Raw genomic sequence first — 26923 nt, 5'->3', positions numbered from 1 at the left:
AAACTTTCAGACGCTGTTTTTCTCCCAGTGTGGAGGAAGAATGATTAGAATTTTTATTGTATTCTCTCACTCTTGAAATATATAATCCATTGGTTTCTGTTGTGTGCAAGTTGTCCTCAAAACCACACCTCCAGTCGTCATACGAACGGGAGGTGCGCTCATTAGTAGAGCCTGTTTGTCCATGGCTGCACGCGCACCTGCAGCCCACCAAGTATAATGTATGCTTCGTCCCGCGATGGTGTCGCGCACGCAGACCTCTACGCTCACACCAGTCGCATCCGCGATGCGATGTGAGCTTGTATATCGGCTGTTCTCTGCGCACAATACTGTTGCGCAATAATGTCTCCTAGGGTGCACCTCACTAGCCAAGTAGCCAACACACAAGAGGAGGTTGAAATGGACTGAAACCAGCGCCAAAACAACAGGTCTGGAGGTCTGTTTGGAATTAATTACATGAAACAGTCACGCGTGCGCCCAGTCCCAATGTAAACAAATAATTGGTCTATATAGCGCCTATAAATGCCACACATGACACAGGTAGCCAATGCTACCCTCTGGTGCTTGACATCATGCATTACATTAGCAATTCAATAGGTATAGGATAACATGCATGAAAGCAATTTCAGTGAAATTATGAACTGTCTGTGAAATAATGAAATTATTCTCTGGACTTTGGATCACATCTCATTTGGTTGTCTTATGGGGCCATGTGCACACTCACTGAGTTTCTCTGTGTGACCCAAAACATTTTATTCACATACATGTTAAACCACTTCCACAATGTCAGATAACGTAAAACTGCTTCAAAACACATGTGCAATTTGTAAAGTACAATACAAATTGTTATATAGGCCTGTCGCATGATGGTGTCGTGCACCGAAAATAGTAGACATACATGTTCACACTCGGTAATAAACAAAAGAAGCCTGTTGGCTGCCGGACGAGGCCTTGAGTTTGATTGCCCTGAGTGCAGTCACCTGTGAGGACCCCTCCCCCCGCACCGCTGAGCCTGGTTGGGTGATGAGCTCCTGTTCAGTGCTGGTTCATAAGTGTTATGTTCTCTGTTATGTTTTCCAGTGTATTGTTATAAGTTAAAGTTTGCATTAGTTACTAGAGTGTTTAAGTTGTATCTTTGTTACTTTGTGCATTTTATAAGTAAACTTAAGTTATGATGATCTTCATCTCCTGCGTTTGTCTTGAGTTCATGCACATGGGTCCTACAACACCTGCAAACCGTGACACCTTTTACCCTGTTGCACATGTCGTTACTGTTAACTGTTGCAACAGTATGCAAGATAGGTATTATTTGTGTACAAAATATGTTCATGAAAGTGTGAAGCTCCTTTTCAAGGAAAACAAGCATTATTAACACACTTCTAATAAATCAAGCTTCAAACATATAATATAGAAATAATCAGCACAGCAGGAAGACAAAATACAATTGGGCCATTGTATTAATACCATAGAGTATATAGATTAATACCGAATCTGAATTCTTGGTAAAGGCTGTAATTTTACCTCCTAACCAGTGGAGGGCATTGTTGTACTGTCTGCGTCGTTGAAGACAACAGACCGTCAGTCAGCTGACTGCACACAGTGCACTGCACAGTGTCTCCTCTTCCAGCAGCAGCACCACGCCGGGTACAGGGAGTGCAGAGTCTGAAAGTCCACTATTAACGCTGGTAAAGTGCCATAAATAAACGCATATTACTGCTATGTGGAGGTGTTGCTCGTTCACGGACGATCGCTTTGACTTTAGCCGAAATAAGAGCAACAATTGAGGAGCTATTTTAAAGTTGGCTCGTCTGTTTCTGTGAAGGTTAGCTTCCATCCTGTGTAATCCGTAGTACGAGCTGCTATAGTGTCGCTGCTTGTCATAAAGGTGCAGATCTGCTCCTTTTTGACAAGCAGCGACCCCGGACCCTGGCCTAAACTTAGCCCTGGTCCAGACCAGGGATAGCCTAAACTGACAGTGTGGCGGCTTCCATACGTCTTGTCAATTCACTGCAGAATTACTGTGTTCTCCTCTTAGATATACTATAAGGTTCTCCTATTGATTGATTGAGTGAATACTTTATTCAGGGAAGTATAATTGGAGGACTGCAAAAAGGATAAATCCAAGAAAGCCTATTGGCTAGTATTAGTATTCTAGATCTGTGCAGGATTGCTGTAGCTGTGTCCTATCTAGATCTCTGCTAACCTCCCCCTCGTGCAGGATCGCTGTCTGTTGCTTTGCTTTGTGTCTCTGTGCATTTGAACACTGCCTAGACTGTGTCTCACTGTCTCTGTCTCTTGTGTTCGTCTGTCTCAGTGTCTCTCATCATGAGCTACAACCAATCAAATCCATGTGAAGCCATGCAAGCGATAGCCAAAGAGTTCCTGAAGTTTGTCAACAAAGGGGTGTCACCGTACCATGGTAAGGAAGGAACTTTACATTTATTCTCGAGAAAATGTTGATTCTTCTCATATTGTGGTTTGGCCCCACTGAAAGAGAGAGATTTGAAAGTGGACAATGCTTTTGAAAGTGAAAGCATAAATGGGATTAATGTCAGCATATCAATTTAGAGGAGCATTGATTTAGTATCGGAGAAGTTGTACACAATGTAAATACGTTTTTATCCTCCTAAAGACATTGTCAGCTCAGCTGTGGACCTCGATCCGGAGATAAGATCTAGTAATCGTTGCATAATCTTGTATCCTACCTTTGCACCTTGATTTCTATAGATTAAGACTTGTTTTCAGGGCCCGTAACACGAAACCGTACACATGTGATGTAACATACATAAGAGTTTAGTAGCCTGTATTCTCCTCTACGCAAGTACTGTACTTTGAGTTATTGTTACTTTTGCTGGAGAATTTCCAGTTTTCAGTACTTTTGCTTCTAGACCTTCTACAATTATTTGAAAAACGCATTAACCACTTCAACCCATACAACCATTTGGAAATAGCTGATCTACAAGCTCACAATGTGTTGCAATGTGATGCATTGTGAGCTTGTAGATCTCCTATTTTCAAAAGATTTCTATACATTTCATAATTTGAAAACTTGTGAAATGGTACCAAGTCCCGCCTAATGAGTACTTTCTACATTGAATTCCGGAGTTTTACTTTAACGGAGTATTTGGGGGCGGTAGTTTAGAGGCAGGTAAATTGAGTATGGGTACCAACCCAGGGCAAAACCTAGCCCCTCTCGGGACCCCCGGTCCTTCCTGACTTCCTTATTGACATCCCGAGAGCCACCAAGAGTGGCTACCTGCGCGTCCTTACGTTCCTGCCTCTGATCTGCTCTGTCTCAGCTAGCCAGCCACGCTGCTGGAGGCGGTACAATGGGGTGTCAATAAGGAAGTCAGGAAGGAAGGAAGAGAGAATTTCAGAGCTGCCAAAACGGTCAAACAAAATTCTCTGGCGTTTTCCGTTGTCTCCAATAGCAGATATATGCTTCTTTGAAACATCTCACGACCACTTAAGCTGAGCGCAGCACGGCTTGAACGGATCGTATGTACAGCTGCGTCCTATTGGGTGCTCACGAACTGGAGAGGGACCCTCCGGGTGGACGATGAAAAGAGCTCAACCGAGAGGGGCTAGGCAAAACCAGGAAGGGAAAGAAGCGCATCACCTACCGTATGTAGACGTGCTGCGGTACGACAGCTTAGCTAACAACACTGTAAAGCTGTAACTAACTGGGGGCGGCAGTGGTTCAGGGCCAGCGTAGAGTGGCCGCTTGGTCAGTTCGATCCCAGGCTCCCCCAGAGTTAGTGTCGGGTTTCCTCCGCCATCGGTGTATGAATGTTTGTGTGAAATGAATGGGTGAATGTAATGCACAGTTTGCACACTGTTACTAAAAGCTATATAAATGCACCATTTTACCATTTATTAATTATTTCTACTTTACACTATTGATATTTGATACATTACACAATGTGAGTACTTTTTCCCACCACTGTCTCTTCACCCCATTTTTACCCTCTAGTGGTTGACGAGTGCAAGCGGCGGCTGCTAGGAGCCGGCTTCATCGAGCTGAAAGAGACAGAGAAATGGGACATCAAACCCACGTCCAAGGTCAGTGTCTGACAGTGGCTGCACGCTTGTCCTGAGTTACTGTCAGAATTAATGGTACCTGGAACGGTGCCAGGTTGTTAATGGATTGGAGATAAAGGTTCTGTCAGATAGGGCATTGGTTTTCAACCCTGTTCATATCAAAGTCCATTATTTATTTTGCATTTGAGCCACGGGACCACCATTTGATGAGATTTAGCCTCTCGGACCCAAGACTTATATTGTGTTGTCGTTGGATTAGATTCTGTCCACATTTCCATGCTGTATTGATGTGGTACAGGAGAGATAACAGGCAAACGTTGATCAAAATAACAATTCTACATTCTCTAATTGTGTAGAAATTTTGTAATGCAGATGTTTAACAGTTGAGAGTGTAAAAAATCTTGGGAGTGTAAAGTAAAATGAAACCAAATGGACCTGTAAGGCCCCATTTGGTTTACTTTTACAGTACACTCAACAGTTAAAGGTCATTGGTCCGACATGCAGAAAACGACGCGAACATGCGTTAAGGTTGGCGAACATGCGCTGCTCCGTGCTTGCGGTTATGGTTAGGTTAGGTGTCGGACCATTGGTTGCCAACTCTCCATTATTTAGCTGGGGAATACCTAGAATCCCCTCAAGGACCACTGGTTGAAAACCACTGAGATAGTGTGTAGACCTTCATGGCAGCGTCTAATGAGGGTTCCAGCCTTGAAAAAGACATGATGGATATGGCGTTTGGAGGCCACTTGCAGTGTAACATATTTTCTGTTCAGTTTCAGTTCCTTTTCTAGTGTTTCACATGATTCGGTTCCAACTAAAACTGCCTCTCTTGCATTTCAAGCTATTTTAATAGGTTAAAGTGGAAAGCTCTGCCTTGCTCTTTTAGCCTAGCCTGGGGTCCACCTATGCTTTCTATGGCATAGGTAGCTCCCGGCAGGATCCGCCGGGAGAATCTAGATGCAGCTGCGCGACATGAGACTAATTCATTAGAGCGACAGAGAGAGAGAGGGGGGGGGGGTGTGTGTGTGTGTGTGTGTGTGTGTGTGTGTGTGTGTGTGTGTGTGTGTGTGTGTGTGTGTGTGTGTGTGTGTGTGTGTGTGTGTGTGTGTGTGTGTGTGTGTGTGTGTGTGTGTGTGTGTGTGTGTGTGTGTGTGTGTGTGTGTGTGTGTGTGTGTGTGTGTGTGTGTGTGTGTGTGTGTGTCAATTTAACAAAGTTGCAGACGATCAGAAATCAGCAGAGAGTGATCGACGTTTGCGTTACTCTATGCCGAATTGAAGTAGACTCGGTCCCAGACTTTTCTTTTTCTCCCTGGAAATAAAAAAGTGTGGGTTTCCGAGGCTACTTTTAGCCTGACTTTGCACAATAAAGTCATATTTTAATTTATCCACAAACGGGTTGTTTCTCTTTTTCTAAGAAACATATAGGATGGCACTTTGATCCAGAAATGGGGAAATGGGGGTACTAAAGCCAAAACTGTTTGAAAACCACTGATTTAAGCAAATCATTCCTCTGCAGTACTTTGTGACCAGGAACTACTCCAGCATCATCGCGTTTGCAGTAGGTGGACTTTACCTCCCGGGAAATGGCTTCTCTATGATCGGGGCGCACACAGACAGCCCCTGCCTCAGGGTGAGAGAACAGTGACAAATACAAACATTTATAATTATTTTTACACGACGATTATGAATCAATTCACAAATGTCAAAAATGTATTTAAAATTAGTTTTTGTATGTTGGTTACAGAATTCACTTTTTTTTTAAAGAAAGCTACTTTATGTTTTTGTTTTCTAGTTTTAATAGAAGTTAATGCAATAAATTACCGTAATGTGCTTTCATTGTGGATCAATTGAAAGCACTTTGATTATTAGTCACACACACAGTGAGGGCGAAATAAATCATTTATTGGAATCGAGATGCATCGGTAATCGATTTATAATGTAATTGTAGCCCTCTGGATCGGAATCGAATCGTCAGGTATGTAGAGATTTCCGCCCCCTAATTTGCACTGGGTAGGCGATGAACAAATAATCGCCCAGGCATTCGTCATAGCCCTCGGTTGAATTACCTCAGGCCTCAGGCAATGACAAATGGTTGTATAGAAATGTCCTTGATCATCAGTATTTCAAGTTCCTCTCCTCTCCTCTCCTCTCCTCTCCTCATGGTTCCAGGTCAAACCACGGTCTAAAAAGACCAAGCAGGGCTTCCTCCAGGTGGCGGTGGAGTGCTACGGAGGAGGCATCTGGAACACCTGGTTTGACCGCGACCTGACCGTTGCCGGCCGAGTCATGGTCAAGGTAACCCATGGTCTTTTATTACAGACAATTGTATTACTCTGGCTCTTAACCCATTTTGGGCGGGAACCCCTTTTGGTGTTAGCATTATGTTATGCTTTAGCTATTGAAAAATAGCAGATCTACAAGCTCATAGCGCGCCACCAAGTGGCGCGCTATGAACTTGTAGGTCTGCTATTTTTGAAAAATCGTGAAAATGTGCCTCAAATCTTTGAATATATATTCTTTCAGAGCCAACGTTTTTAACTAAAATCTTTGCTTCTGAGGGGTTCCTGGAACAACATATTTTCAGATGGGGATCGGTGGCCAATTACATATCATTTTTGGGGTTCTTGGCATGAAATATGGAGCACCACCGATACAGAAACATCCTTCAGAAAACTGTCAGAAGTTAGAAGACATTTTTAAAATGTCGACGTCAGGCCTAAATGGGTTAAGACCAGAGTTTTGTGGGTTTTTTATTTTTAGCAGTATTTAGAAATGTGCAGTGAAATATCTGTGTCCTCATACGACAGAGCGGAGACAATCTTGTCCATCGGCTGGTCCATGTCCCCAGACCCATCCTCAGGGTCCCCCACCTCGCCATCCACCTCCAGAGGGACATCAATGACTCCTTTGGTCCCAACAAGGAGAACCACTTGTGAGTAGACTAACCCTAACCCTAACCCTAACCCTAACCCACCTCGCCATCCACCTCCAGAGGGACATCAATGACTCCTTTGGTCCCAACAAGGAGAACCACTTGTGAGTAGACTAACCCTAACCCTAACCCTAACCCACCTCGCCATCCACCTCCAGAGGGACATCAATGACTCCTTTGGTCCCAACAAGGAGAACCACTTGTGAGTAGACTAACCCTAACCCTAACCCACCTCGCCATCCACCTCCAGAGGGACATCAATGACTCCTTTGGTCCCAACAAGGAGAACCACTTGTGAGTAGACTCGGGCAAAACAAATTGGAGTACCGGTAAAATTGAGTTAATGTTGAAATGAAATGAAATGAAATGAAATGAAATTAAATCTATATTTACCCAGGGTATCTGGGCTAAGCTCAAGAACTTGTTTCCAGCCAGGCCCTGCTCATAGAACACATTTCATCGTAGTGGTTCAATGCCTTGTTCAAGGGCACTTCAGCGGTGGTAATTTTTTAACGTGTCGGACGGCTGATTCGAACTGGGAACCTTCCGGTATCAAGACCGCGCCACTATCCGTTCGGCCACCGCTGCCACTTGTTAAGCTGCATGCCTGATACATTTTGTTCCTGTACCGTGCAGGTTGGCAGTGTGCAGGGCAGGCGTGTTATTTTTGAGTGGTGTAAACCAGGGGTTCTCAACCCGTGGGTCGCGACCCCTCGGGGGGTCGCCAAATTATTTTAGGGGGTCCCCAAATTTTATTTTCACAATTTTTCAAAAATAGCAGACCTACAAGCTCGTAGCGCGCCACTCGGTGGCGCGCTATGAGCTTGTAGATCTGCTATTTTTCAATAGCTAAATTATAACAATGCTTAAAACACCAAAAGGGGTTCCCGCCCAAAATGGTTTAAGGTTATTGTAGCAGTCAATTTATATTGGGGGTCGGGAGGGGGCGGGGCGGGGGTCCCGAGACATTGCCAAAGCATTTCCGGGGGTCCCCGGCCAAAAACGTTGAGAACCCCTGGTGTAAACCACTCCTACAACTGGCTTCGTTAGTTTACGTGTCTGTTCAGTACCAAAAAATGAGCATGGTTGCTATGGTCACCCAGTTCACACAGGTGTGATTTCATTACATCAGACATTACGTCAGACCACAGCTGATCAGTCTATATAAGACCTTACACCACTCAGTTCACACGGGTGTGATTTTTTTTTTATTATTGCTTACCTGCACTTGTTTGCCTACGCAGCAGCATTTTAGTTTTACTCTAGGAGTGTCTTTTAGACAGTTGAACTTATTTAATAAAATCACACCCGTGTGAAGTGAGCGGCGCTCTTATCATCATACATCATCTCATTCCGGCCAATCACAATTTGCGTCCTCACTTTTCCGTCTTCACTTTTGTATTCAATGTATGTGTTTTACACAAAACGGGAAAGCTGAATTTCCGTTCTTCCTGGAAGCTGAAAGCCTTTGAGTCAAAAAGCCCAAATCAGCCAATCTTCTTCTTATCATACAACAGCCACGGGCGTAGCTTAAGCGGTCCAAGTATTGTATCTCTGGAGTATATAGGAGGGTCTAGCACCCCTCCAAAATGCAGCAATAAAAACATAACCACACAGTGATGTTTAGTGGGTTGGATGACCACTATATCAAGTAAGTTTAAAGTCTCTGCAAGACAAGTTGGTGTTCATACTGTCGCTAAAGGAATATAAAATCCAACCCTGTAGCTTCCTAAAAAATCTAGTAAACCTAAACCATGATATACGTTTGTAAAATGGTCAGCTGTCTGTGACTGTGATTGATGGACTAAGCATGACAGACACTGGCCCTTTAAATCGGAAACCAAGTGGATAATACAGTATGTGCAGAATGATTATTTGTGCGGGTAGGACAGTTAACATGAAAACATCTTGCGAGGTGCAATTGCTATTGTGATAGGTGATAGATTTTTTTTTTTTTTTAAGATATTTTTTTTGCGGCTTACGCCTTTTATTGGTTTATAGGTGATAGGTGAAATCTACAGAATGTGGTAACTGTGGAACTAGAGAAGGTGTGCGTGTGTGTGCGTGTGCACTATGTATAGCTGACTGGAGGAAGCAGTTCGTTTATTTGAACCTGGAAGTAAATAGTGCGTGTGTGTGTGTGTGTGTGTGTGTGTGTGTGCATGTGCGTGCGTGTGTGTCAGAGTGCCCATTATAGCCACTGCTGTCCAAGAAGAGTTGGACACTGGCTCTGCATCCTCTGGGGACGCAAGCAATGCTACCATGACGGTAACACACACACACACACACACACACACACACACACACACACACACACACACACACACACACACTATACTGCACCTTCGCAATCATGTATAAACATTTTTAGACACATTTATCAGAAGTGCATCACTGTAGACGGACTGTACATTTCGAGCTTGCCCAACATAATAATGCATAACAAAATTCACTAGTCATCCCCCCCACTAGCCACTGTTGGGTTTATATCGTCTCACGGTATGGTGCCAAGTTCTGACTTCCTCTTTCGAAGGAAGGACCCGCAAAGAGACTGAGCCAGTCCTATAGGAGACATGGGTCAGGGTGGCTTCCTATAGGAGACATGGGTCAGGGTGGCTTCCTATAGGAGACATGGGTCAGGGTGGCTTCCTATAGGAGACATGGGTCAGGGTGGCTTCCTATAGGAGACATGGGTCAGGGTGGCTTCCTATAGGAGACATGGGTCAGGCTTCCTATAGGAGACATGGGTCAGGGTGGTCCGGCTAAAGGCCGATTCATACTCCTATTTTACCGCTGTTTCGGCGCTGTAGTGCCGAAATGATTTCGGCTCGTCAGAAAATTTCAGTAGCACCGAAGAGCCGACTTTAGGACGGTACCCGCCCCCCCCGAACCTCAAATGACGTCGCATTGTAGGCTCTACAGAGCCGAACTGACTTTTATTCAGCTCTAAAATAGGAGTATGAATCGGCCCTAAGCCGCCATCCGAGAGTGGTTAATAGATAGAACATGGTTTTATTTTTGTAATTAGGGTTGGGATTTGGAACCGGAATCAACATTGAGGAACTGGAATCGGTTCCATCACATTTGGAACCGTTTCCGGAACCAGGTTTTATCATACTGTCATACTGTCATACTGTCAGAGCTGATATGTTTTATCATTCTGTCAGAGCTGATATGAACTGTGTTTTATCATACTGTCAGAGCTGATATGAACTGTGTTTTATCACACTGTCAGAGCTGATATGAACTGTGTTTTATCATACTGTCAGAGCTGATATGCAGATATTCACGTCTGCTTCGCAATTACAATTTCGGTGGTTCTCAAACTTTTAAATTTCATGGACCACCATGAAATGATGGCCCTCTGAGGCCCCTTTTCCATTAAACCATGAAATGATGGCCCTCTGAGGCCCCTTTTCCACTAGGGTGGAACCGCTTCCGTTCTTTTTCCTCCTCATTTTGAACCAAATGACTTGGTTCAGAACCCTAAATGTTGGTTCGCAACTTGAACCAAAAAAAGACGTCTTCTTGCCCTGAAATGGGAACCAAAGTGGGCGTGTCACTATTCACGTTGGAAGATACAGATAAAAAATACCGAACCAGTTCTTTTGGTGGAAAAGGGGCCAGAGAGTGTACAAATGGAATCAAACTGTTCCATTCGTACACTCTCAGAGTTACACTCTCGGTACACTCTATACAGAGTAGCCATATACAGTTACTACAGCAATTATTAATCGGTCACACTAAAAATGCTACCAAACTGTGAATAATAATGACTCACAATGGATAAGAATACAAAATGTCTAAGCCATCAGGTACCCAGTTTAGGAAAAAGAGGGAAGAAGAAGGTGAAAAATGCGCAGAAGGTATGCAGCATTGCAGCTGTGTTGATGCAGCATTGCAGCTGTGTTGTGCACAACGCATGCATGTAAGGCTAGGCTAGTATAACACACGTTTGTGCACCAATGCAAGCTAGAACTGCTAGTGATTCCAACCTACGAGTATACGTTTTTGTCCGCGACAGTTGGTGTGTGGTGGTTGCTAGTTTTTCCGGAGTTGGTGACCTACCGAAATCTGTGCTCCCCGTTTTGTGATTTCCAACAATTCTGCTTTGTTGACAGTAGGCCTATGTGTTGTTAATTAATAATTTGATCAAACAAAAATTCAATGCAACAATGCTCACAGGCATAACATAATAGTTGAGCCATGTTAAATGTGTTTTCAGACGGTCCACTTTTGTGTTTTATTTAAATGTTTTTTTTTTTTGTGGCTTTTGCCTTTATTTTATATATTTTATGGAGGGACAGACAGTAAGTAGGCTGACAGGAAATGGGGAGAGAGCCTGGATTACCAGCCAAGGTGCCTGGACCACTGAGCCACGGCCCAGGCCCACTTTTGTGTTTTATTGTCACACAATTCATTATTTGCTGAAGACTAAATCTCATGACTTATTTTACCTTCACAAGCAGCACATTACGATTGAGCATATTGCACTTGACTCACGCTAACCCTTTTTAGTCTTTATTTCTTTCATAGATTGACTTGATAAGTTGGTTGATGCGCTTTGGCTGGATGCTCTAACAAATGTTTTTAATCAGTTTCAGCAGATATGGGGCCGCCGCTATCTAACCTGACTCCGCCAGATGGTGGCAGCCGCTATCATTTACATCGCTAGGCTGATTTGTGGCTCCAGTCCACTCCTGTACAAACATTTTTGACACCAAGGCTTTAAACCCATTTTGTGCGGGAACCCCTTTTGGTGTTTTAAACATTATGTTATAATTTAGCTATTGAAAAATAGCAGATCTACAAGCTCATAGCGCGCCACCGAGTGGCGCGCTACGAGCTTGTAGGTCTGCTATTTTTGAAAAATCGAAGAACGACTGACATAGAAACATAGCTTTTTCAGAAAACTGTCAGGATGTAGAAGACATTTTTAGAATCTGATCTCAGGTCAAAAAGGGTTAATCAGTTTCAGCAGATATGGGCCCGCTGCTATCTAACCTGACTCCGCCAGATGGTGGCAGCCGCTATCGTTTACATTGCTAGGCTGATTTGTGGCTCCAGTCCACTCCTGTACAAACATTATTGACACAAGGCTTTAACCCATTCATGCCTGACATCGAAATTAAAAAAAGTTTTTTCTAAATCATGACATTTTTTTGGAAAGATTTGAGGCACATTTTAACGATTTTTCAAAAATTGCAGACCTACAAGCTCGTAGATCTGCTATTTTTTCAACAGCTAAATTATAACATAATGTATGTAACCACCAAAAGGGGTTCCCGCTCAAAATGGGTTAACAGTTGGCTTCCTTCATTGTTGCCCTGCCTCCTATGGCCCTATGAAATGAAATGAAATGAAATGAAATGAAATGAAATGAAATCTATATTTACCCAGGGTATCTGGGCTAAGCTCAAGAACTTGTTTCCAGCCAGGCCCTGCTCATAGAACACATTTCATCGTAGTGGTTCAATGCCTTGTTCAAGGGCACTTCAGCGGTGGTAATTTTAACGTGTCGGACGGCTGATTCGAACTAGGAACCTTCCGGTATCAAGACCGCGCCGCTATCCGTTCGGCCACCGCTGCCTTTTCATACATGAGCGCAACCCCCAAAACATTGTCATCATATGCCAGAAAAACGGAGTGAAGTAGGGCAGCTTTCTAGCTGGGCTTTCGTTCATTCAACTGTCTTTTTTTTTTTAAAGATGCTAAAAACCTTGAAATTTGTTTTCTTTCTGGCAGTGAACGTCTCCTCCCTTTGCCCCCCCCCCCCCCCCCCCCCGCCCCACCCTTCTTCTCGTCTCCCACCATCAGGTGGAGAAACATCATTCGGTGCTGTTGAAGTCTCTGTGTGCCGAGCTGAAAGTGGAGCCACGCGACCTGCTGGACTTTGAGCTGTGTCTGACTGACACTCAGCCCGGGGTGAGAGGCCTCCACAACGTCTATGATACCTCCCGATACCGTTGTGTGTGTGTGTTCATGTCTTTATTGTATGTCACATTTTGTGCCATGAAAGTGGGGACTGCACGTTTAACACATCCAGTGTCCAAGATGTCTGTGGACGTCTTTTGGGGAAAAAAAATCTAAAAAATGTTTTATATTTATTTTTTATATGTGGTTATTTGTGTTATTGCCATTGAGAATGCATTGGGCGTTTAAGTTAAATAACTCAGAAACTATAAAACATTTCAAAGTAAAAAGTTCCAGCATGTGTCTCCACAGTCAGCTGAATTTAAAAAAAATGAATGGATTTTCTAGGTGAAAGTGATTTTCACCCACTTCTGCGTGGGCACACAAAGTGTTAATTGGGGACATACTTTGTGTGCCAGCATAGATCTCATTGCAGTTTCATGCAGTTTGAGTAAGGCATGTATGTAGCCGTGAGAGTTGCAACTCTTATTGGTTAAGAGGTAAAGGGATATTGAATGAATCTTGATGCAATGTCCTCCAAACTCTGCACAACCTGTGTGTGCGTTTGTTTGTCTGTCCATTTGTCTATCCATTTTCATCTGTGATATTTATAATCTCTCTTATCTCCAGGTTTTAGGGGGCCTGTATGAGGAGTTCATCTATGCTCCTCGCCTGGACAATCTGCACAGCTGCTACTGTGCCCTGCAGGTGCATGCACACACACACACAGATAAATCGCATTTTGTACAATTTAAAAGAGTCCATATTTCATCAACACCAAACTGAAGCTAATCTATTCTAAACCCCCTGGTTTCCTCCTCCAGGGCTTGATGGAGTCCTGTGAGGGAGACTCTCTGGCCAGTGACACCAACATCCGTATGATCACTCTGTATGACAACGAAGAGGTGAGATGTGCTTACAGCTTACAGTACAATCACTAGGCAGTTAGTTGGCTACGCTGCAGGGGTCTGGTGACGCTGTCCAAGGCGTCCTTACATTCATCCATGGATATGTGTCTAATCTCAGATCCTTTTGCAGCTAATTCCATGCCTGAGGTGCAGGAAAAGACAGTTTTCCCATATCTGTTGTTAACCAGCCTGTGACATCAGTTATCTAAGACGTCAGTCGCCTATGACATACCTATGATATTTGACTCCTAAATTGGGCAAAGTTTCAGCCTGATCAGTTGTTTGCATGACAATGAATAAAGTAAAAAAGTAAATTGTCATAATCTTGTGACGTGTTCTGCGACAACGCCCAAGACTCGTCTCCCTTCTGGTTCACAAACTATGGAATGCAATTAGAACTGCAGACTCACTCCCAATCTGCCATCGAGTGGTGCGCTACGAGCTTGTAGGTCTGCTATTTTTGAAAAATCGAAGAACGACTGACATAGAAACATAGCTTTTTCAGAAAACTGTCAGGATGTAGAAGACATTTTTAGAATCTGATCTCGGGTCAAAATGGGTTAAGCGTCTGCTAAATGCCTAAATTGTAATAATTGTAAATTGTAACTTAAGTCATCTAAGACACCAGTCGCCTATGACACATTTGATTCCTAATTTGGGCAAGGTTTCGGCCCGATCAATTGTTTGCATGACAACGGATGAAGTAAAATGGTGGTGAAAATGTCCTAATGGTGTGACGTGCTTCTGACCAGGTGGGTTCAGAGAGCGCCCAGGGGGCTCAGTCCAACCTGACCGAGCTCATCCTGAGCCGTCTGGCCTCCAGCGCCGACAATCTGACGGCCTTCCAGCAGGCGGCGCCAAAGTCCTTCATGATCAGCGCCGACATGGCCCATGCCCTGCACCCCAACTACGCGTCAGTACAGTGTGCTCTGTCCACTACTACAGTACATTATCAATGTACTACACATCAGTACAGTGTACTCTGTCCACTACTACAATACATTATCAATGTACTACACATCAGTACAGTGTACTCTGTCCACTACTACAATACATTATCAATGTACTACACATCAGTACAGTGTACTCTGTCCACTACTACAATACATTATCAATGTACTACACATCAATACATTGTACTCTGTCCACTACTAAATTAAATTAGGGATGTACTCTTGAGTGTCCACCACTACAATACATTTATACTATAGTTCTATATATGCAGTATTTCTTTATGTTTTAATGTTTTGGGGAGGATTTGTTTGAAATAGAGGGTATGCGCATGCATAAAGTGAGTGGCAAATCGAGTGGCAAAGTGAGTGTAACTTTGTTTAACGTCGTTGACTTCTCTGGTTGGATGTATGGGCTGTCAAGGCCAGGAAGTAGTTTTTGGCTACTCTGTTGGCACCCCCGCACATCTTCTGGGTATGATGATCATGGCACGTGCATACCCTCTATTGTTTTCCATCAACCATCGACCATCCTATAGGTAACATTAGAAGTCAGTACAGTACATACTCGGCGACTGTGGCTCAAGAGGTAGAGCAGGTCGTCCAATGATCCATGGGTCGGCGGTTCGAATCCCGGCTCCTCCTGGCTACATGTCGAAGTGTCCTTGGGCAAGACACTGAACCCCAAATTGCTCCCGATGTGCTGGTTGGTATCTTGCATGGCTTCCGTCGCAATCGGTGTATGAATGTGTGTGTGAATGGGTGAATGTAATGCTCAATCTATGTAAAGCGCCTTGGAGAAAGGCGCTATATAAATGCACCATTTACCATTTATTTTATACTCCAGTACTGGAATGTAAAATGCTGCTTTGATGATTTTCCACAAACTATTTCTTCCACAGAGACAAACATGATGATAATCACAGACCAGCCTTTCACATGGTAATACCCTCTTTAACCTCACACAAACGCCATGCATACATATCGTGCTGAAACCTTGTATGTCCAGGACTGTTACTTTTCTGGGAAGGGGAAAAAATAACCGTTGTCCCACCAGTGTTGTCATTTGGTCACAAGCTCTGGTTAAGCATTTAAAAACGTTTAAAGTAGCAGATTTACAACCTTAAAGTATACATTTTACTTGTGGCACCCTGTGGAATTATTCATGACAACGTATACAATTATTCTATTAAAAAAGAAAAAATCAGCAGAGGGCGCGTAAAAAAAGAAGAAAATACATGATTTTTGTGAGAAATAATAATAAAAAAGAATCTGTCGTGAAAGATCGTATCGTGCACCTAGTGATTTGAATCGTATCGTGAGTTGAGTGAATGGTTACATGCCCACAGTAAACTGTATATTATTAGTGCAGTTATAGTAAAGCTGAGATTTAAGAAACTACAAGTTCCATGTACAGTAATGATTGACCCTCGGTGGACGAGCCCAAGTCATTGTGAAGAGCCTATAGAGCGTCGCAGTCCCGACCTCTACCATGGACCAGGAAATGATTCTCCGTTCATTTTCCTCATAGACATTTCAGAAAGTATTTATTTAAAGACGTTTACGCCGCGGACAAAGCCGAGTCGTGACAAATCATGACAACAAACACAATTTTTGGGGCTGAAAAAATAATTAGAAAGAAGAAGCAAACGGCAGGTTACAACACTTTTTTTGTTTTTTTTCTTCTTTGTAATTATTTGTTTGGTCCAAAATATTGTTTGTGTTGTCATGAGTTGTAACGACTCGAGTTGGCTTTGTCCGTGGCGTAACCGTCTTTAAATAAATACTTTCTGAAATGTCTATGGGAAAAATGCATTGGGATTCATTTCCTGGTCCATGGTAGGGGGCGGGACTGCGACGCTCTATAACCCTCAACAAATTTAATAACTAAACCTGATAAAAGTACAGTAGGTAGTACATCTCCATTTTCTGGATACATTGGAGAGAATGTGTTTTTGTGTTTTGTACTGAACGTTTTCTATGGACCAAGTCTCTGGAATAAAGTTTATTATTATTAACACATACATGTACATTTGTAATTGGTGTCAGGGTCCAGTGATCAAGTTCAATAGCAACCAGCGCTACGCTACCACAGCTGTCACCGCCTCTATCATCAGAGAGATCGCTGCACGCATTGACGTACCTCTCCAGGTGTGTGTGTGTGTGTGTGTGTGTGTGTGTGTGTGTGTGTGTGTGTGTGTGTGTGTGTGTGTGTGTGTGTGTGTGTGTGTGTGTGTGTGTGTGTGTGTGTGTGTGTGTGTGTGTGTGTGTGTGTGTGTGTGTGTGTGTGTGTGTGTGTGTGTGTGTGTGTGTGTGTGTGTGTGTGTGTGTGTGTGTGTGTGTGTGTGTATTAATATACTTGTGAGGATATCAATATTGTAGGACAGTGATTTTTACCAATGAGTAATTTTTAACCCTAATCCTAAAGCCCCAAACCTTGCCTCTAAATGTCTAATCCCAGCCTGATTTTTTTCTAAAACAACCATTTATTTTGTGAGGACCAGGAAATTGGAATGCCTATTTCTCAAATTCTACTATACTTGTGGGCACATTTGGCCCTCGCAAGTACACACACAAAGCAGAAAGCACAATACAACAATACAGCAATACAATCAAAACAAAAAATATGTACATTTGAAAGTCAGAATCTTCAATAGACGCACACGCACACACACACACACACACACACACACACACACACACACACACACACACACACACCAATATTGCATTGTTTGTTCACAGGTGTGAGCTCAACACCTCCGTGTCTCTCATGCGTGTGAGTCACCGGTTAGCGAGCAGAGATCTCCTTGGCAACATAGAAAATGAAATAGGTGTTATCACGACAAAAAAACAACGAGGATCAGACAGACAGGGGCGGCGACAGAATGCAGAGGAAAAGGGACAATAATACCAGTTCACGCATACATTATCCTTTTACCTTTTCTGCAGACAAAAGCTCCCTGAATCACCTCAGAGATTAGATAAAAGAATGTCACGTGTTGACGATGCAAGCTCCCATTTAAACTCTGCGGCCTCCGGCACCGTGGAGGTCAATTAGCGTCAACCCGCGGCACCAGAACAGCGTTTAGAATCAATCCTAGCATGTGACTAATGGTCTGTGATGTTAATTTACAACCTCGAGTAAATCCACATAAGAAGGTGCTACTTAACGTGCCTCGAGGACTGCATGCTCAGAGAATACATGAATACATTCACAAATGTTACCGGTAATTGGATACGACTGCATAGTATATAATATAGTACTGCACTGTGCTGTAGGTATACTGGGAGACGGCACAAAAGACGGATTTGCTTTCCTAACCGAATAAAAGCACGCCGTCGGCCGTGAGCAACACAAATCACTTGTGTGGCCATGTCAACACTTGGATGCAATAGAGTTTTCTGGCCTTGCAGCGTCTCTGCTTATGAAGTCTGCTTAGCAGAGATGAGGAAAACGCATCTAAATCGTTCGAATCGTTTGTGTTTCAGCCATTTGTTCGGTTCGGCGTGCATGGCTCGAGAGCAAATCACATTTTATCACAATGAAGATTTGAACAATGAAAATCTACAAGCTATGATCCGTGAGCTTGTAAATCTGCTATCTTCAGTATGTGACAGGCACGCAAGACACAATAAAGTATAAATCAGGCTTTTACCTTCTCTGGTGCAGATTTAGGTGCTCTTAATCCAGAGCGATTTACAGTAATACACCAAATGCATAGAACTAAACCAACAGTAGAATATCCGTAGATTCCGTACATTGAAACTATAAACACCATATGATGACAGGACAATAATGACCTGGAATCTGTCTTCATAACATGCTGCCATAACCATCCATCCATTCATTCATCTAAATGACATATTTGACCCTTTGCATACGCCTGCAAGGTCGTCGAGGCTAGGGCAAGTGCAAGCCTTCACTCGACTTCTCTCTCTCTCTGTGTGTGTGTGTGTCCTGTCCAGGATGTGATGGTGCGTAACGACAGCCCGTGCGGGACCACCATCGGCCCCATCCTGGCCGCCCGCCTGGGCATCCCCGTGGTGGACATCGGGGCCCCCCAGCTCTCCATGCACTCCATCAGGGAGATGTGCTGCACCTCCGGGGTGATGCAGAGCAAACAGCTCTTCAAGGTACTCTTAATTGCGACGGCAAATTTTTATTTAGTTTTTTTAGTTCTTTTAGTCTTTTGAATAAAATTAGATTTCGTTTTTATTTGTCATAATTTAGTCATCTGAAATGTTTTACATTGTCTAGTTTTAGTCGACTAAATGTCATAACATTTTATTCAACTAAATCTATAGTTTATTTAGTCGACCAAAATGTATTTTAGCTTCGTAATGGCTGATTTCACCAGTCCCTACCTAGAATTTTAGTCTAATAGTTTCCATTTAGTCTTAGTATTAGTCATCATAGCTTTGTTTTTATTATATTTTTATTTTGTTTTCATCATTGATAAAAGGTAGTCGACAAAAACTATTTACTCGACAAAATCATCACTGGCCCTATCAAAGTCATGAGTGTTAAAGGACCACTTCACCACTTTTCAACTTATCTTCATATAATTGGTCCTAACTAATGTTCATGATAAAATACCACAATTTTTTCCTACTCAGCCTGTGTCTCATGACACAGGCTGCTGTGGGCAGTTCAGAAACCCGTCCACCAGTGACATCATCGATGGTGAATCCAAGCTAATAGAAACGGCAGGCTTTCTTTTCCTGAAAAGTTGCAATGCAAAAGTTGAAGCCATCGTTCTCACGATAATAAAAATCTAAATATATTTTAAAACAAATCTTGTTTAAAAAAAAATCTGCCTAATGATGATGTCACTGGTGGACGGGTGTCCGAACTGCCCAAAGCCCTGCTATGAGACACAGACTGAGTAGGAAAAAATGGTGGTGTTTTATCATAAACATTAGTGAGGACCAATTATATGAAGACATGTTGAAAAGTGGTGAAGTGGTCCTTTAACTGATGTGTGTGAAAATGGACCCGTGTGGGAGAACACTCGGGATTTGATTGTGTTTAATGAACCAAACGCCAGCATTCCCTTTCTCTCTCTCTAGACTAGTCCATTTCTCGTGTTGTGTTAAAGCTGCAATCCGGAACCTATCTATCTTATCTGTTAATTCGGTGTGTGTCACGCATAATCCGGACATCGCCGCCACAAACGGCCTCAGACTTGGCGTACAGTGTTGCTGTGTCCCTTACAGTGTATGTGCAGTGCCAAATGTGGTCGGAGCAGCGGTTTCCGAGAAGCGAAAAACCCCCCCACAAATATCTGCATCTGTCTGTCCCTGTAAGGAGACACCGATTTGTGTGTTTGGGGGGCGGTGGACATCGTCTTCCCTAAGTGGCAGTGTGTACAATAGGACTCCATTTGTGTATTTACGTCATCAACATAGCATCAGCGGTTTCTGACGACATCAGACATCCTTGTATCTCCATATTCATTCCAGACTCTATGTTATGGAGCCTGGAACTCACCTATGCTTTTTATGCAGGCATGGCATAGGCAGGATCCGCCGGCAGAAACTATGCGCAGCTGCTAGTCATGAGACTAATGAATTAGAGCGACAGACAGAGAGAGAGAGAGGAGTGTGTGTGTGTGTATATGTGTGCGTGTGTGTCAATTTAACAAAGGTGCAGACGATCAGAAATCAGAGTGAGCGATGTTTGTGCTACTCTATGCCGAATTGAAGTGGACTCGGACCCAGACTTTTTTTTTCTCCCTGGAAATAAAAACGTCTGGGTTTCCGAGGCTACTATGTACTGTATGTGCATAGCAGGGTTTCTCAAAGTGGGTGCCTTGATGCAAGTCCAGGGGTGCCTCAGAATACTGTGGGTGCCTTGATGTGGGTGCCTTGATGCAAGTCCAGGAGTGCCTCAGAATACTTTGATAATGTTTATCCATGTCACTTACTTGCACTTTACTTGGTGCGTTCTTTTTCAGTCTACACCAGGGGTTCTCAACCCGTGGGTCGCGACCCCTCGGGGGGTCGCCAAATTATTTTAGGGGGTCCCCAAATTATTTTCAAAAAATAAAAATTATTTTCACGATTTTTCAAAAATAGCAGCTATTTTTCAATAGCTAAATTATAACAATGCTTAAAACACCAAAAGGGGTTCCCGCCCAAAATGGTTTAAGGTTATTGTAGCAGTCAATTTATATTGGGGGTCGGGAGGGGGCGGTGCGGGGGTCCCGAGACATTGCCAAAGCATTTCCGGGGGTCCCCGGCCAAAAACGTTGAGAACCCCTGGTCTACACACTACAGTCTCTTCACCAAATATAGCAGATCTACATGCTCAGTAGGGATGCTGGGGTTTAAGTGGTTAAAGGCCAAGTATAACAATTATCTGTCCTAATGGAAACTACTATTCTCTCAGGTTTTCCTTGTGACATACTGTATCTTTGGGGGAAATAAGGTGCTATAAAGTAACAATGTAATTCAGGGGTACCGTGGATTTAAAATTAAAAAAGTAGCTATTTACAGGGGTGACCTGAGCCAAAAATGTTTGAGAACTACTGGGCTACTCTTCCATTGAGACATTTAAAACCCATTTTGGGCGGGAACCCCTTTTGGTGTTTTAAACATTATGTTATAATTTAGCTATTGAAAAATAGCAGTTCTAAAACGGTTAGTCCCAATACTTGATTCTGATTGGCTGGTTACCATCACGTGACTGGTGTAAATTTCACCGATAACCCACACCTTCAATCACTTTATATCATTCCCACCTGATTCCTCATCTCTGTAGCTGTACTGGGGAAGGGGAGCGCTTGATTACCTTACAAACCCATGCCGTGCGGGCGTCTAACCACCGCCCGGCTAATATGACTGTGAATGTGTGGCTCCAGGCAGCCCCGTAAAGACATCAAGCGCTATTCTCCCGTCACATAGCCTACTTGCCGAGCAAAACAAGGAAGTGATGTGGCTCGCTCTGGTGGCGCAAAGCGTAGCTACTTTTGTGAATTTAATAGTTGTATTAGGTTAATATTGCTATATGTTTGTAACCGTTTTAGAAAAGCAATAAGCCACTCAAGGCCCCAGCTTACCGGGTATTTTACAATGGCTGGGGGGTAGAAGACCCTCCGCTCCGCGTCGGGTCTGCCTACGCCCCCAGCCATTGTAAAATACCCGGTAACCTGAGACCTCTCGTGGCTTATTGCTTAAATCTACAAGCTTGTAGTTCTGCTATTTTTAAAAATCGTGAAAATATTTATTTCAGAAAACTGGAGGATTTAGAAGATTTTTTTTAAATTTTGAGGTCAGGCCTAAATGGGTTAAAATGTCAGGTAGAACAGGGGTTCTCAACCCGTGGGTCGCGACCCCTCGGGGGGTCGCCAAATTATTTTGGGGGGTCCCCAAATTATTTTCAAAAAAAAAAAACCTTTTTTTCTTTTTTTCACGGTTTTTCAAAAATAGCAGACCTACAAGCTCGTAGCGCGCCACTCGGTGGCGCGCTATGAGCTTGTAGATCTGCTATTTTTCAATAGCTAAATTATAACAATGCTTAAAACATCAAAAGGGGTTCCCGCCCAAAATGGTTTAAGGTTATTGTAGCAGTCAATTTATCGGGTCGGGAGGGGGCAGGGCGGGGGTCCTGAGACATTGCCAAAGCATTTCCGGGGGTCCCCGGCCAAAAACGTTGAGAACCCCTGAGGTAGAACACAGCACACATACAGGTGGACATTTAGTACTGCCTGGAGCTCATAAGATCAATTTCTCCGCAGAGATTGTGTCTCAAGAGCGGTAGCAAATGTATAAGAATCTTTTGAAAATAGCAGACCAAAATGTGTGAGCTTGTAGATCGGCAATTTTCAAATGGGCGAAATGTATACAGTATATGGCTGAAGTGGTATGTTTTGTAATAATCCAAATCTACAAAGTAACTAGTAACTAAAGTTTTCAAACAATTGCAATTGGAGTAAAAGTACAATATTTGCCTCTGAGATGTAGTGGAGTAGAAGTAAAAGTTTTGGAAATTGTAAATATTCCATGAAAGTAAAAAATACCTCAGAATTGTACTTAAAGGACAACTTTAGTTTTTTTCAACCAAGGTTCATGTTTTAGGTTGGTATTAGAGAAAGTAAAAGATGAGTGACGTGTTTTTTTTTTCATTTGCTGCTTTCTTTCGTTTAGCGATTTTAGCTATTTTTGACAGGGGGGCATTCGAACATGGGGCTAAATATGTATTTTTTTACAACATTTTATAGCGATTTTTTTTATTTACTATAGTCCTACTAGACCCCAGGAAATTACATCTGGCCACACAGGATCTACTGAATGTGAAGGGGTGTGTCCCGGAATTTAATATTTTCACCTTTATTGCTGCCTAATTAATTGATTTGTTCAATCGTGCACAATTGAGGTATTTATATCAGACCTAAGGCCCCTGGAAAGGCCTATAACGACTAAATAGTTACTACTAGGCGAATTACTCAGACATATACTGTTTAATGCTAAAGCTTGAAACCGTTATTCCAGTGTTTCACATTTCACATTATGTATTGGTCATTATCATTACACATATAATTAAAGCACACGTTGGTAGGATTACAAATAGATGGTTTCAGTTTGCCTTGTTGGCCTAATCTCTAGATCAGGGGTTCTCAACGTTTTTGGCCGGGGACCCCCGGAAATGCTTTGGCAATGTCTCGGGACCCCCGCCCCGCCCCCTCCCGACCCCCAATATAAATTGACTGCTACAATAACCTTAAACCATTTTGGGCGGGAACCCCTTTTGGTGTTTTAAGCATTGTTATAATTTAGCTATTTAAAAATAGCAGATCTACAAGCTCATAGCGCGCCACCGAGTGGCGCGCTACGAGCTTGTAGGTCTGCTATTTTTGAAAAACCGTGAATATTTTTTTTTAATCTTTTTTTTTTTTTTGTTGAAAATAATTTGGGGACCCCCTAAAATAATTTGGCGACCCCCCGAGGGGTCGCGACCCACGGGTTGAGAACCCCTGCTCTAGATTATGAGAATAGCAAGAACTAAAACAAGACAGTAATAGTTAGTAGTTAGGTAATTAAAACCTGAATGGCTGGAGGGATGACAAGGGATGACAAAGAAACAGAGCAAATGGCACATTATTTTGTACAGCTATTTAACTGGTGTTAGCATTATGTTATGCTTTAGCTATTGAAAAAATAGCAGATCGCGCTACGAGCTTGTAGGTCTGCTATTTTTGAAAAATCGAAGAACGACTGACATAGAAACATAGCTTTTTCAGAAAACTGTCAGGATGTAGAAGACATTTTTAGAATCTGATCTCAGGTCAAAATGGGTTAATACAGAAATAGAATGAACATATACCGTTAGTCCATTTAGAAGTTAGATTGTGTTCTACACAAGGGGTTCTCAACGTTTTTGGCCGGGGACCCCCGAAAATGCTTTGGCAACGTCTCGGGACCCCCGCCCCGCCCCCTCCCGACCCCCAATATAAATTGACTGCTACAATAACCTTAAACCATTTTGGGCGGGAACCCCTTTTGGTGTTTTAAGCATTGTTATAATTTAGCTATTTAAAAATAGCAGATCTACAAGCTCATAGCGCGCCACCGAGTGGCGAGCTACGAGCTTGTAGGTCTGCTATTTTTGAAAAATCGTGAAAATAAATTAAAAAACAATCTTTTTTTTGTTTTTTTTGTTTTTTTTGAAAATAATTTGGGGACCCCCTAAATAATTTGGCGACCCCCCCGAGGGGTCGCGACCCACGGGTTGAGAACCCCTGTTCTACACGGCTCAAATCTTGTGGTTGCGAGGCCTAAACTAAAGCCTGGTCTCATCACAACATGTGTTCCTCAGTAGGTTGTCACAGAAAAGAGACAGAAATGCCCTGGCTTCCGGCTCATCACTCCTAAGAGGCCGGCTTAAACTAGGGAGGTGGAAGTACTGCTAGCCTATACATTGTATGAGCAGCCCCTCCTGTGGAGCTAAACTAATGCATGCTAGCCTTCCTATAATAAGGTAAACATTGTGAATATCTCCACAGGGTGACAAACTGACATGTTGAGCCCTACAACACAGTATGGCATCCCCCTATAGTACCACCCTTCACATTCAGTTCATACTGTGATCTTTTGTGGCCAGATGCAATTTCATGGAGTCTAGTAGGACTATAGTAAATAATAAAAAAATAAATCGCTATAAAATTTGGTAAAGAAATACATATTTAGCCCCATGTTCGACTGCCCCCGCCACCCCTGTCAAAAACAGCTAAAATCGCTAAAACGAAAGAAAGCAGCAAATGAAAAAAAATGAACACTCATCTTTTACTTTCTCTAATAACAACCTAAAACATGAACCTTGGTTGGAAAAAACTAAAGTTGTCCTTTATTAAAGGGGCATTCCACTCATTTTCAACATTTTACTATGTCATTAATATACCTTAGAGCTGTTGTGTGGAAAAAATAAAAAGTCACCCCATTCTGTGTTTCCTAGAACTAGAGGTCTGAAAAAAATCATTAACATGGTGAAACACATCTTGATGATGTCATCAAGATGTGTTTCACCATGTTAATGATTTTTTTCATAATTACAGTTCTGGGAAACACAGAATGGGGGGACTTTTTTATTATTTCCACACAACAGCTCTAAGGTATATTAATGACATAGTAAAATGTTGAAAATGGGTGGTTTTCCCCTTTAAGTACAGTACTAGAGTACATTAGTTACTTTGCAATACTGGCTTTGCACACAAGATGGAACAGGGTTTTAATCAGGGTGAGAAATAAATGACGCCATCAACAAAATGTCCTGTATGTGTTTTCTTCGCCAGGGATTCTTTGAGTTGTACCCTACGGTGAGAAACCTGGTGACCGTGGATTAGAGACGTGTGGATGCATCACCTAGTCAGCGATGACCTCGGCAAAGGAACGAAACGGTCCACTCTTAGAAGAAAAAATAAGAATGCATTATTTTACCAATATGCACATTTGTCTGAGTTTGGGACGTCTGAATGTTCTGGGCAGACGGGCATAGTGAATAAACAGAATATCCCGTTTACAAAGGTTTAATCGCTGCAACAACAAATGTGTCCTTGAGCGAGATGCTCTTATTATAATAATATCTCAAATTTGTACAGCGCTTTTCTGAGTCCCCAAAGACGAGGAAATGTCTATTAAAAACTTTATTGGGGTGGAAAAACACTAAGACTACGGAATAAAATCAATAAAAACAGTGGTTGGAGAAAGCAATATTGAAGAGGTGGGTTTGGAGGGGCGGTTTTGGAGAGTGGGGGCATCTCTGGGAGATTTGGCAAGTGCATTACACAGCGTTGCTTAATGCCTTACTTCCTTTTCATTGCAAATCCCGATGATTTATACTTTGCTGGTGTGACGGAGTATAACTGAAGCAGTAGTCACTCCCATGCTATGAGAGAGTTAACGGCATTTCAGCAGTTAGTGTGGCACTGCAGCAGTGCAGCCAGTCATTTGGCATAATTTTGGCATTTTTAGTCTGAAGCTTGGCGGTCCCATATCAGATGATGTCACCAAAAAGGACTTATCAACCCATTTTGGGCGGGAACCCCTTTTGGTGTTAGCATTATGTTATGCTTTAGCTATTGAAAAATAGCAGATCTACAAGCTCATAGCGCGCCACCGAGTGGCGCGCTACGAGCTTGTAGGTCTGCTATTTTTGAAAAATCGAAGAACCACTGACAGAAACATAGCTTTTTCAGAAAACTGTCAGGATGTAGAAGACATTTTTAGAATCTGATCTCAGGTCAAAATGGGTTAAAGTAACAGTTGTCCTGACTCATACAGTGTGTGCTGCAAATGTTGCATTGTTTTTTTATTCAGACTCCCTTGCTGTATCCAACTTACTTGATATACCTCCTCTACACCATACAAACAAATGAACATCACAAACACTCCTTTATCCTTGGCCTAATTTATATACTCCATATACAATGTTGTTGATGTCAAATTGATTGATTACTCTATTAGACAAATGTAGAACAACAGAGTACAGTCAACACTTAGTCTAAAACGTAATAGCACAACAAAGGTCCTTGCAGTCTTGTTTCAATTTTCTGACTTTCTTTGTTCATTTTCATTTTGTTCTCTTGTCATTTTGTTCTCACCCGGTTGTGTGATGGAGTATAAATTAAGCTTTAAGCCGGTCCATGATGACAACGTTTTTGGATCATGCTTCTCAACTGAAT

General features: G+C 42.7%; 1 protein-coding gene across 6 annotated transcripts; it reads left to right on the top strand.

The window, feature by feature from the left end:
- The first annotated feature begins 307 nt into the window (after positions 1-307).
- LOC306917533 (aspartyl aminopeptidase-like) lies at positions 308-26923 on the top strand. 6 transcript variants are annotated; one of them, XR_013789206.1, is made up of 17 exons: positions 974-1041; positions 1530-1682; positions 2312-2416; positions 3971-4059; positions 5555-5668; positions 6208-6333; positions 6846-6970; positions 9154-9238; positions 12788-12895; positions 13514-13591; positions 13708-13788; positions 14544-14704; positions 15644-15683; positions 16791-16892; positions 18711-18878; positions 25535-26305; positions 26377-26923. XR_013789206.1 is itself a non-coding variant. In XM_079495813.1 (16 exons), the coding sequence occupies exons 3-16, from the start codon at positions 2323-2325 to the stop codon at positions 25583-25585; spliced, it is 1422 nt and encodes a 473-aa protein (XP_079351939.1). In that variant the 5' UTR covers positions 974-1041; positions 1530-1682; positions 2312-2322; the 3' UTR covers positions 25586-26923. The 6 variants fall into 6 exon arrangements, 5 of the variants coding, with proteins under 5 accessions (XP_079351937.1, XP_079351939.1, XP_079351938.1 ...); XM_079495813.1 differs by having other exon boundaries at positions 25535-26923; XM_079495811.1 differs by lacking the exons at positions 974-1041; positions 1530-1682 and adding an exon at positions 308-425 and having other exon boundaries at positions 25535-26923.

Source organism: Electrona antarctica (genome assembly GCF_951216825.1).
Source record: "Electrona antarctica genome assembly, chromosome: 24".
NCBI lineage: Eukaryota > Metazoa > Chordata > Actinopteri > Myctophiformes > Myctophidae > Electrona > Electrona antarctica.
Note: the sequence above shows the minus strand (reverse complement) of the source record. Positions and strands in the feature narration are given on the sequence as shown.